This window comes from Danio rerio, chromosome 2 (genome assembly GCF_049306965.1).
Source record: "Danio rerio strain Tuebingen ecotype United States chromosome 2, GRCz12tu, whole genome shotgun sequence".
Taxonomy (NCBI): domain Eukaryota; kingdom Metazoa; phylum Chordata; class Actinopteri; order Cypriniformes; family Danionidae; genus Danio; species Danio rerio.
In genome coordinates this window covers 23,483,681-23,497,011 of record NC_133177.1, presented here as the reverse complement: position 1 = coordinate 23,497,011, position 13,331 = coordinate 23,483,681, and the positions used below count along the sequence as shown (strand labels likewise).

The window sequence follows — 13,331 nt, the reverse complement described above, 5'->3', positions numbered from 1 at the left end:
TTTTTATTTAACAGTTTCCTTCCAGGCACAAGCATATGGTGATCAATCCACACATTCCATAATCCCAGCAATAAAAGGTATTTTTAACTAATAACTGTATTATTATTGCATGCTAAAGTAAAAGTTATGCTTACATCAGAGCAATTGGATTACAACAAAAGCTAAGAAAATCTTGTGTTGAAATTATTTCATTATAGTATATTTCATCATACAGAATATTTTATGCATATTTTGAATTTCAAATATTTGATGTAATTAGTATTTCTGGACTGTCTCTATAGATACTGTGGGTTCGATTTATAGTCCATCATACCCAGGACAACAGTTCCCTTGATGTCTAACCACATAAGCGAGTCATTTACCATTTACTTTTTGTACTGCTGTATTCACTTGTCTTAAAGAAGTTCATTGATTAAAAGCTTGATAATTAGATTTTTGCAAGGATTTAGTTTTTCCTATAGCTCTGGTATTTCAAATCTGATACTGCATTTGAGTGTTTTTGTCTTTTTATGTTGCTAGGCTTGATGCTAAAATTATCTTTTCTTTCTTTTCAGATTTTCAAACAGTTATCAAAATGGACCAGAGGTTGTTACTGAGAGTCATCATCGCAGAAGATGATATAAGTAAGTTGACTTTAATTAAGAGACCACAGTCCATTGAAGAATTCAAAGTGCAACTGGTGGATAAACTGTCACTGCAGTATGACTTTAAACTGCAGTATGAAGATCAAGACTCCAATAATGCCCTCTGCAATTTGACTGAAATAACTGATTTACCTGAAAAAGCTACAGTCAAAATCATCCCTCTTGTGACTCTCCATTTAACAGCATTGTCATCACCCACCACAACATTAGACACTGAGGGCAGCACAGCAGACACTGAGATCCTGTCGCCTGTAGGAGCATCACCATCGCTAAGACAACAGTGGCCAGAGTTCTTTGACATACCCAATTAGCACATATCATAGAGAGACAGGTAAGCAATGTTTGTTCTCAACCAATAAAATAATGCAAATAAACATAAATTCAAGGTGTGTGACTAGAAATCCAAACACTTGTTGGAATGTTAATCCCTCTGCCACCTCTCCATCCCTACCCACTCCTCTCTACTTTTTCAGGTGTTTGCTGAGTTTAATAGAATCGCCAGTAAGAATCTTGAGGGAGACTTCTTTGAGGCTCTGGACCAGTATGCCCCACGTTTCATTGAACTTTTCAAAACAAAATAGGGAACTGTTGGCCAGAAACTCAGGGAGCTGATGCAGCACATGAGCTGGATGGTAAGTAGGTTTATTTTGCTTTTGATCTGTGTGATAGTTCATCAATCAAGTTCTAAATGAGACCATCCAGACCAACCTATTTTATTTCCTGTCTGCTTGTGCCTTCCAAATTACTCTGTTAACTGGTCTTTTCTCTCTCTATGTATCATTAGACACCAGACGACACAGTACTTCGCTCTGTTGTCCTCAAAGGCATTCCCATTTTACTCGGTGATGACTCCAGTGAATTCTACAAGACCTGCTCTGTAAGTACTTGCACATAAGAAAAAGTTTGGTCTTGTAGAACACTTAGAATTGAAGACAAGGAGACTTGGTTCTTTCTTCAGCAGGGTTCTTTATTGAGAACATGAGCTGCTGCAGTCAAGTCTGATCAAGGCACAACAAAAGGGTTAAATATATCATATAATTTTATTGACAAGTACACATTTCCATTGCCAACACTTAGTGTCAGATAACTTAAGGACATTGCTATTGCTACAGTTTCTATGACTGCTCCACAGATTTCTTGTTGCAAATTTTACACACTTACACACACACACACCCACCAACCTGGAGGTGGACACACGCCACACACACACACACAAACTTACTGACACGCTCACACACACTCACACATTCAAAAAGACTCACACACACAGATTCAAACACAGACACACACTCACACACACTCAAACACAGACTGAGACAAACACACACACACACACTTAAACACAGGCTCACACACACTCACACATTCAAAAAGACTCACTCACAGGTTCAAACACAGACTCAGAGACACACACACACACACACACACACACACACACACACACACACACACACACACACACACACTTTACCAAAATAAAAGAGGAATCAAAATGAAAACTAAAATTTACAATTTTAATTTGAGTTGTCACTATTATTGCGTGAGCGTTAATAAAGAGCTTTTGTAAAACTATTTGTAGTTTCTTTTTCACGTTTGGCTTTTCATTTTAATATTGGCTATCTTGCCTCGAGACTGTAGTGAAAATGAAATGTGAAATCACCAATTGCATTATATTTTTCAATTTGACAGGGATGATGCACTGTCACCATGAGAATGAAATCATTTCATTGTCAATTTTGTCACACATTTTGCATACAGTTTTCTCTAATGAAATCGTTAATCTGGTTTTAATTTTCATTTTAGTCATTTAATTACTTAAATTTGGCAGAAAATGTCTTCCATAGATCTTAAACATATTCTTAAATTTGTAATCCTACAGTCTGCATGAACATAAAACTATACCTGCGTTGACATAGATGTAATTCTATCTGCTCAATATACAATATACATTTTGTACAGTGATTGATGTATTTTGTAGGTTGAAAAGTCAGTGTCACTCTTTGAGGATGTATAGACCTTTTTAGCTTTAGTTTAACCATAACAAATATATTTTGTTTGCTTTATTGTTACAATCCAGTGTGAAAACATTTTTAAAACCATATTCTCTGATAACATTACAACACTAAAAAAAGATTGTTTTAGAATAGCATAAATTGCAATGCTGAAGAATGTGTGTCTTTTAGGATACAGAGAGAGACGAGGCCCTAGAATGCATCACTGTAGTCCTCACGAGGGTCAAAGCTCAGTGGACCTCCAGCCCATCTCCACTGCCATCATTCTGGAGGGAGGTATTCTCATGGATCATGTTAAAAACTTGCCTCAGGCAGTTTGTCCTTTGTTTGGTCTTACATATGCATTGCATTTGGATACCCAAAATGCATGGCAAATACACTCAACTTCATTCAGACTGTGATGCTTGGACTGGTAAAGAAAAACCTCCCACCAAAACTGTTAACTCCTGAAGAACAGTCTTCTGGGTTAGAACAGTAAAGAGCCATCGGCTGTCAGATAGCACTTTGTAAGCTTTGCAGCCATTAATGTTCTCCTCTTATCAGAGAAAGTTTGATGCTTTCATGGAACTGTTCTCGCTTATTTACGTTCTCAATGGAAAAAAAAAAAAGAATATTCCATTAAAGTCTACCATGTTATGCAGGTATGCTAATGGTGGAAATAGTGCCATGTTGTGTTGCAATGAGTTGTTAGATGTTATTAGATGATAATGTCAGAAAATAACCTAGCAAGGTTATCCTGTTTACATTTGTGTTTTGGGAAAACTTTTAATGATGTTTTTATTTGTGTTGGTTTAATCCTTGGACTGCTCACTTTGGGACACAAAAGTATGTTGTACTTTCGGTTTTGATCAGAAATGCACTGATTTTGCATGCACTGAAGTCGTCCTGTAGTTACCTGTTTAATATTGGGAGACATGCATACAATTAGCTCACAGAAATGTTTTTATTTTTTTTTTTATATATTTTTCCATGTCATTTTATACAGTTAAATCAAACCACAACTTTGTTGTTTAGCTGCTGTTTTGTACTTGAATGTGCATTGAATAAATTTTGTAATGGAGCTGAATCAAACCCGTGAGTGTTCTTTTAAATTATATGTTTGTGTTGTGTTTGCCTTTATCACATAGTAACAGCAAAAATAGATAAATGGGGAAGAGAAAAGGCCACATTTTCCAGCTGCCCAGGTTTGGGTCCAAGAAGGACCCATTAAAGGAAATTGGTTTCTTTAATTTAAGTGAATTTAAAAAAATGAGTGAGCAGAACTGATAGTGTTAAGTTGTAGGTATTTAGTAATTCTAAGTGGGGTTAAATTTATATCAAGCAATCAACACAAAATGAAAAAATTAAGTTAACACTAAGCATGGCTATTAAGTTACATGAACATAAAAAAAACGTGTTAGTGGTACTACTTGATATAGTACTGCACACTTAAAAAAAACAAGCTTTTCTAACTCACTAATCTTAAGTTTACTTTGCTTAATTTTTTTGAGGCAACGAGTTTGCATACTTTTTTTAAGTAAGGTCAACTAATTACATTTTACAGTGTGGGCAGGTAGCGAGTATCAGAGTCCGTGTATCAGGCTTGGGTCTTGGGCAGGCAGCGAGTATCAGAGTCCGTGTATCAGGCTTGGGTCGTGGGCAGGCAGAAGGCGAAGCAGAGTCAGAAACAGGCTGGAGTGTACACGAGAGATCAGGCAGGAAATAACGCTCAGTAATGCTGGCCGGGGCTAAACAAGACTTTGCACTGACTGAGCGTTTGTGTGCGGCTTATAAAGGGTATGTGGGTCGTTAACAATATTCAGGACAGGTGTGTGCACAATCAGCATAAGTGGATGATGTAATGCTAGAAGTCCGGAGATGGCGGCCTCTGCTGGCCAGCGAGGGGAGTGACTGGGACCGAGTCGGTGACAATGACAGTAAATAATATTTGACTAGATATTTTTCAAGACACTTCTATACAGCTTAAAGTGACATTTAAAGGTGTATCTTGGTTTATAGGCAGGTTAGCGTAATTAGGCAAGTTATTGTATAATGATAGTTTGTTCTGTAGACTATTGAAAACAAATATAGCTAAAAGCGGCTAATAGTTTTTACCTTAAAATGGTTTAAAAAATATAAAAACTGCTTTTACTCTACCCGAAATAAAAGAAATAAGACTTTCTGCAGAAGAAAAAATACTATCAGACATACTGTGAAAATTTCCTTGCTCTGTTAAACATCCTTTGGGAAATTTTTAAAAAGGAAAAAAAAATCAAAGGGGTTTTAATAATTCTGATTTCAACTGTGCATTGCAGCATCAGTTTTTGTCTAAAATGTCTGAAATAGCAAAACCAATGATTAATTGTTGAATGATCAAACAAATGCATATCAACAAATTTGAATTTCAATTCAGTGACAAGAAATCTCGATGAAGTCCCGTAGCTGCAGACTGATTTTATTAGTAATTTATTTTGAATTTGGCCTGTCAGTAAAATCTAATAGATGTCTAACAATAGTCTAAAAATAGACTAAGTAGTCATTAAATAGACATATTAGAAAGACTTCAGATATGTAACCATTCATTCAGTCTAATTGATGACTAGTCTATCAATTTAAATTGCCAATTCAAATGCCAGCAGCTAGCTCTCTGCAACTTTCATATGTTCATCCACTGAAGCTAAGCTAAGGGCTTTGGCCAGTAGGTACCTAGAAGGGAGACCACATGGGAAAGCTAGGTTGCTGCTGGAAGTGGTGTTAGTGAGGCCAGCTGGGGGTGCTCATCTGTGGTCTGTGTGGGTCCTGTGGTAATATAAATTTATATCCCAAAGTAATGCAAAGTGTCAGTTTCACAGCATGGCTGTGTAACTAGTTTTCTCTTTTCGGTCAGCTAGTTAGTCGGTTTCGGTCTCCAGAACATGATGAGACCAGGCCTAAAAAAGCAGTTTACCCTGCCGACTACAACACTTCATTTGCATCTGACCCCACCTATATGAATAACTGTCTGTAAAATGTATAAATGTATAGTGTTTGCTGTGCATCTTTCGATGATGCCACAGCCACGCTGAGTTCTTCTTATTAAAAGGATTCTGCTATGAAGACAACCGAAAGTTCTGCCTGTTTTTTTTTGGGGGGCTCTTAGAAGTTTACAACAGTCCTAACGCCCCAGTATGGTGAAGGGGACTTTATACTGCTCAGTGAGTGCCATCTTTTGGACGTTATGTTAAACTGAGGAACTGACTCTCTGTGGTCATTAAAAAGATGTCCTTCAAAAAAGAGTAGAGGTTTAACCTTGGCATCCTGGCCAAATTTGCCCAATGCAAATGCAAGATGCCTCTGTCCATCATGGCCTCCTAACCACCCCCAGATCATAATTAGCTTCATTACTCTGTCTCCTCTCCACCAATATGCTGGTCTGTGGTGTGCTGTCTGGAGCAATATGGCTCCCGTCGTGTCATCCAAATGGATGCTGCACACTGGTGGTGGATGAGGAGATTCCTCCTAATGTGTAAAGTGCTTTGAGTGTATATATATATATATATATATATATTATATTATATAATATTTCTTTTTTTCTTTTTTTTCTGAGCGCTACATTCAGACACACATTCAGAAACAGCTACTTAAAATTGGCATTGAGATAAACCACAACACACACTCAAAAATACGTTTGCCGCTTGTTCAAGATATTTAGTTTAAAATGAGCTAAAACAACACAATTCTTGAGTTTTTTTTAGAGACAACATAATTGTTTCATGTTCAATCCACCTAAATTTGTCGCTTTAATCAAATTATCTTGGGGCACAAGAAATTTGTGCAAAATGTTTGAGACCATCATCAAGAGGGGCAGTTGTGGTGCCAGTGAGTTGGACAGGTGAATTGCAGGTTCATTTCCATTGTCAATACCCAGTCGCACTAGAAAAAAATTATTCAAAGATGACTATTTAAAAAAATATATAAACTGTTTATTTGGGTTGAATTTAAACAAGCAAATTAAGTTGTAATATGTTTTTTGTTTTTACTCATTTTTATTATTTGTTTTTATTTTTATTTTACTTGTTTTTTTTATTCTTGTTTATGTAAAGCACTTTGAATTGCCACTGTGTATGAAATGTGTTATATAAATAAACTTGCCTTGCCTTGCCTTGTCTATGTATGTTTAAATTTAACCGGTATAAATAGTTTGCAACAATTTAGCAAAAATCTTTTTTTTCAATGCGCTTGAGCAAGGCATTTGAGCTTTAATTGTTCTCAAGGCGATCTAATAAGTAGCTGCTTTCACTCAAAATGTCTATGTGTGCGTGGATGGGTTAAACGCAGAAGACCAATTTTCAAGTTTGAGTAAAACCCATACTTGACAAGGCCCACTTCAACTTACATTTATACATGCATTTACATTATATTAACTAGTATTCAAAGTAACTTACAAATTAGAATAAAAGAAGAACTTCAAATCCTTTAATTTTCAAATTTAAATGCAGGAGCTTTAATGCTGATTGCCTGGATGCTAGCAGGAAGCACTGGGACTTTAATGGCGGGCTATTTTAAACCTGACTGGCCTGAACAAACACTGTTTGGACAAAAAATATGGTTTCAGGTACGTTTAATTTCAGCATGTTTTTAAATACAATATGATAATGCTTCAATAATAGTAATAATAATAATAATAATAATAATAATAATAATATATTATTATTATTAGTAGTAGTATAATAATAATAATAATAATAATAATAATATACTTTTCATTAATGTGCACATTCCACTTTCCATAGCTGTATATTTAAAATTAATACAAATAATTTCTCTGTTTACAGGTCCACAGAATGTTGATGTCCCTTACAGTTTTACTCACATCTGTGGGCTTCATTGTCCCCTTTATCTACAGAGGAAAATGGAGCACAGTGAGTAAAACCTTTATTTTAATTTGCAATTAAATATAATGCTTCCCTAAAACTAAATTATAAAATTTATAAAACTATTTTTATAAATTTTATAAAACTAAAAATAAATTCTTTACATGGCAATTTCACGCATTGCCAGTAAAGGGCCACAGATCTTTTTTTCCAGACCAATTGGCTGATCAGAGATAATGGCTGCACACCAGTCCAATTTTTATGCCCTTCACTCGCTAGCTTCCCTGTTTCTGGTTGACTCAGATGTACATCATTGATTACGTTACACAAGTGTACACTACTGGCACAACATCTGAATGGATTTTAGTGGAATCCCCTAAACCCTTGAGCACTGGCAAATTACAATGTTGCAACATCACAATCGCATTGCATTCTGGGACATTTAGCTGTTGGTCAAAAATCCAAGCGTTGAGGGTGTCCATGTAAACTTCTTTTGTACAGTTGACAAAGTAAAACACACTTTAAAGTGGTGGCGGGGATTCCCTCAAGGAAAAGTGGTTAGGATGCATGCTAACAGTGGGGTAAAACGCAGCCAATGTGTGTTAGTGTGGTGTAGTCTAATTTGTGCTTATGTTCTGGTTCTGGGAATTGACTTCTAATTATATTTTTCACTTTTATATAATAGCTAATATTTTCATTTTAATATATTATATATATATTTTTGTATTTCAGTGTTTATATTAATTTTCTTTTTGCTTATGTTGTGTTGCTTTAAATGCTTTAAGTGCCTATGATCATTTCATTGCATTCTTTAAAACCTAATATTTATATTTTACATAATTTCAACTTCCATTCAGTTAAAGACAGGTTTTTGTCATTAAAAATAACAATAAGCTCACTCGTTCTGTTTAGAGAGCGGGTGCTCATCCGTACCTGGGCTGCACTGTTATGATCCTGGCTTTCTGTCAGCCTTTAATGGCTGCATTCAGACCAGCTCCAGACTCCCCAAGGTGATGAATTTAAATGTACAACTTCTGCTCGCATATCTTACAATAACTCTCAGGATAAGCATTTCATTCTTTCAGGAGGTGGATATTCAACTGGCTGCACTGGGGTGTTGGAAATGCTGCTGAAATTATTGCTGGTGAAGTTCACTTAAAAAGCTTATAACCATTTATATTAGTAATACAGCAGTCAAAACATTTAAAAAATAAATCTTTTTAAAATGTCACTTCATTAAATTGTGATTTCAGTGGGTTCCATATTCTTGGGAATAAAGCAACAGTCTCTTTTACTGCCATATCCGTGGACCACAGGGATTCTCTCTGCTTTTGTGGTTTGGACAATTGTGTTAAAGCTGGTTTTGCAACTTCATAAGCATGGTGTTATTAGAAAAGGTTTGTATAACTAATGTTTAATACATTTAAAAGCATGTGTCTGTGTCTTTTAAATTAATGTCATTTGTTTAACACTTAAGAGTTATTCATTCATTTACATCTGATTAATTTGAAACTTGATTAACTTTCCCTTTGCCTGTAGTTGAAAAATAATAGCAAAAGAAGAGCCTAAATATATTTATGAAAATAATGTAACGGTACATGTTTAGTAATAGTTCCTGTTCTAGCAGGTAGTGGCGATGAAGATAGATTTCCAGTTCTCTCTGACTTTGCAAAAAATGTAAACTGGGTAAGTCACACTGTACTCCAACATAAAGGCGGAGATTATAACAAACATCAATATTAAAGGGTTAGTTCACCCCCAAATTACAGTATGTTAATAATTACCCACTATCAAGTTGTTTCAAACCCCGAGGCCTGGATTCATCTTCAGAACACAAATTAATTAAATCCAAAGACACAGGGGCGGACTGGGACTAAAAATCAGCCCTGGCACTGTAGCCACACCAGCCCACATTACCACATTGACACAGCCCCACCCAAGGACACGCACATTTACTACTTATATTGGTGTACAGATGGTAAAATTATATAAGCAGTACCTATTTAAGAGATATTTAAACATTTAATGTATGTGACTGGAACAAAAGCAACCCATTTATATATGCAATCATGTCATTCATTTTCTTTTCGGCTTAGTCCCTTTATTAATCTGGGAATCAGCAACTTATCCAGCATATGTTTTACACAGCGGATGCCCTCAAAGCTGCAACCCATTATACTGGGTTACCCAATTCACAATTGGCCTACCAAATTCACCCATAGCATGTGTTTGGGCTTGTGAAGGAAACCAGAAGGAAATCCACGCAAACATGCAAACTCCACACAGAAACACCAACTGACCCAGATAAGGCTCAAACCAGTGACTTACTTGCTCTGAGGCGACAGCACTACCTACCATTACACTGACCCCTTTCGAGACCATATTCTTTTTTTCTTTTTTTTGCACTTACTGTTTGTTTGACATTCTTGCCAGATTTTGATTACATCTGAGTAGCCTCAGATTGGGTCGGCCCATCTCGAAACCAGCCGGTTGTTGCCAGTTGGGCCAATGCTTAACATTTACTATTATTCCTACCATTATCACCATCATCATCATAATATTCACATCTCGCACAAGATAAAAGCTGCCAACATTTAAAAAACAATACATATGAAAAAATAAATAAATAAAATAGGTGACCGGCCCACATTTAAAAAATGGTCCGGCCCTTCTGGCATTTGCCAGAATTGCCAGATGGCCAGTCCGCCCCTGCAAAGACACGTGGTATAGGTGAATTGGGCTAAATGAATTAGCTATAGTGTATTACAGTTTTTTTCAATTGTTTTGCCACAGATTTCAGAACCAGATTTCAGATGTCAATTTTCAAAACTCTAGACACAAAACTCTAAACACTCACTAGTTTTAACACCGACTCTCAAGTGTTCAGAACTCTGCATGCTGCATTCATTTCTTTAAAGAAGTCTTGCATTTGCAGGATCATTGGTTCACATAATCGTGTTATCATACAAATACTACAAGAACACAACTTTAGATCACCAGCACACAAGATGCACATCGTTTCAATAAACAATCTTTAACAATCATTAAATATTGCTGTTTAAAATAAATGATGCAGCTTTCATTATGGTTTATACTTAAATGTAGAGGGGACGGAGCAGACAGTGGATACACTGAACTAGTTTTATTCATTTCATCATAATGTAGGTTTACTGTAATGTTTTTCTCAATTCACGTCCCCATATAGAAAGCTGATATATGGCATGATATATGACAACAAATGCAAATTACAATTGGATTCAACATACTGTAAATAAAATATAAAATGTATATAAAATGATATTTTTTCAACCATATCATACGTGTGTGTGTGTGTGTGTGTGTGTGTGTGTGTGTGTGTGTCTGTATACAGCCTTATGGACACCTATACAAATATAGGTGATATATTTGTAGAGGTAAATATATGTAACATAATAGATAATATATTTACGAAACATATATGTACATATTTGTAATTCTAATAGTTGAAAAAATGGCAATATTTTGACATGTATAACATCTTTTATATATGTAAAATTCATATGAACTATTATGTCACATATGTCATTTGCATATATTTCTATATATCAGATTTCTATTTTGGGATCTGTGTTTCCATCAGTCTGGTCTTGTGGATTTGGTCACAGGTTTTCCTCTACATCACAGTGGTGTTTTCACTACTTAAAAATCTTGGAAAGAACCTTCTGTCAATGTGAATCCAGGCCTGACATTGGTCTGCTGTAATTGGGCTTTCTTACATACATTTCATACAGTACAGTGATGCCAAATATGAAAACATTGTCTGTAAAAGTGGTACATGAAACAAAGAAACCATAAATATAGAATAAGGATGAATAAAGATGCAATCAGATAGATAATGTAGTCCAGTTGAGTCATCTTTTGTGGTAACTGATGTCATTTGATCTATCCTGAAACTTTTATAATCTAAACATGTAATATTGTACATCAGTTTCCATGCATCAAGAGTAATGCAACAGTTATTTATCAGAGTGCTTGTATCAGTTAATAATAACATCATGTTCAGTAAATGAATACGCATTTATTTAAAATGTAATGTTTGAGTTGCAATTTGAAACAGGATCAACTTGATGTTTGTGTTATATTGAAAAGGTGATCTTAGTTCAGTGAACACAGTATCTTTGACTTATGTATATTGTATCCAAGCATTTAAAAAAAGAGTTAAGAGTTTTGCAAAAATGTGCAATTTTGGCAAAGGTTGTGAATTTTGTGTCTAGAGTTTTGAAAATTGACTCCAGAGTTCTAAAATTTGTGGCAAACGATTGTAAAAAACTGTAATAAGAACGTGTGTGGGTTTGCTGCAGTAAGGACATCTGCCAGTAAAACACAGGCCAGAGGAATTGACTGTGCATTCTGCTGCAGTGACCCCTGATAAAGCAGAGACTAAGCTGAAGGAGAGTGAGTGAACTATTAAGGCTCAGAACAAAGTTTTGTGTCTAATTTAATACATGCTGTGGCAAGTAGCCATGTAAAAAGTGGGATAAATTTCATCAAGGCAGTTGTTTTAAAGAATTAAACCCTTCAGTCTTATATCAGTTGCCTAGATGTACTTTTAATTTTGTGTTTCAAAGATGAAAGAAGGTTTCAGGGGGTTAGTAGTGAGTAATTAATAGCACAATTTTCATTTTTGGGTGAACTAACCCTTTAATATTAACAGCAAAACAAATTAGTTTAATCAGATATCAACACAAAACACTCACCAGCACAATTATAAAACTCTAAAAGAACTTACTGTTTTTTCTAACCAAATGCCATTCTTTCTGCTTCCACAGGATACTAAGTTTAGATTGTCTGTCCTTGCCATTTTTGTGCTTGGAAACTCAGCATTCTGTATCTCACTGCTCGCTGCCATCGGGAACATATAGCCAAGGAATGAATCATATGGCAGCTTTTCTGGACATCAGCTTTGATTTAGTCATACAGTCATACGATTCAATGTCAATATCTTTTCATTTTATTGAATTTTAAGGTTTGAAAATTTTTTTTGCATTGAAAGCATCCTGCAAGGAAGAAACATTTCTATTAAGATGCAATATGCAAATTCACATCTATTTTAAATTATTACTGTCACACAAGAATAAATGTTCACAATGTATGTAGGCAATCAAAACATAACATATTTGAAAGGCTCACGATGTAATAATGGTACAGAAGACAGCTACTTGTAAAACCTCTGGAAGCTACATAACATACTCTTTTACACACTCATAGCAATGGCTTTCTCTGGTCTTAAAGGGTTAGTTCACCCAGAAATGACAATAGCCTCATCATTTATTCTCCCTCATGTGGTTTTAAACCTTTATGTTTCTTTCTTCTGTTGAACATGAAAGAAGATATTTTGAAGAATGCTGGTTTGTGGCACCAATCCAATAGGCGCCAGCTACCAACATGTTTCAAAATATCTTATTTTGAGCTCAACAGAAGAAAGAAAGTCAAATAGGTTTTGAACAAGTGAAGTGTGGGTAAATGATGTCAGAATTATATACAGTTAAAGTCAGAATTATTAGCTCCTATGAATTATTAGCCCGTTTATCCCCCCCCCCCCCCCAATTTCTGTTTAACAGAGAGAAGATTTTATTATTATTTTGTTTTACACATTTCTAAACATAATAGTTTTAATAACTCATTTCTAATAACCGGTTTATTTTGTCTTTGCCATGATGACAGTAAATAATATTTTACTAGATATTTTTTAAGACACTTCTACAGCTTAAAGTGACATTTAAAGGCTTAGCTAGGTTAATTAGGTTAACTAGGCAGGTTATTGTATAACTATGGTTTGTTCTGTAGACTATCAAAAAGATATA

At 35.3% G+C, this 13,331-nt stretch overlaps 1 protein-coding gene across 1 annotated transcript in view; it reads left to right on the top strand.

Annotated features, from left to right (window-relative positions):
* The window catches only part of frrs1a (ferric-chelate reductase 1a), a 29,309-nt gene extending 16,169 nt beyond the window's left edge, over positions 1 to 13,140 (top strand). Inside the window, exons 10-16 of the mRNA XM_068213824.2 lie at positions 7,114 to 7,229; positions 7,450 to 7,536; positions 8,401 to 8,498; positions 8,574 to 8,632; positions 8,742 to 8,885; positions 9,116 to 9,174; positions 12,297 to 13,140. Coding sequence (XP_068069925.2) covers positions 7,114 to 7,229; positions 7,450 to 7,536; positions 8,401 to 8,498; positions 8,574 to 8,632; positions 8,742 to 8,885; positions 9,116 to 9,174; positions 12,297 to 12,389 — 656 coding nt within the window. The 3' untranslated portion in view covers positions 12,390 to 13,140. The remainder of the gene's footprint in view (positions 1 to 7,113; positions 7,230 to 7,449; positions 7,537 to 8,400; positions 8,499 to 8,573; positions 8,633 to 8,741; positions 8,886 to 9,115; positions 9,175 to 12,296) is intronic.
* Positions 13,141 to 13,331: the final 191 nt, after the last annotated feature.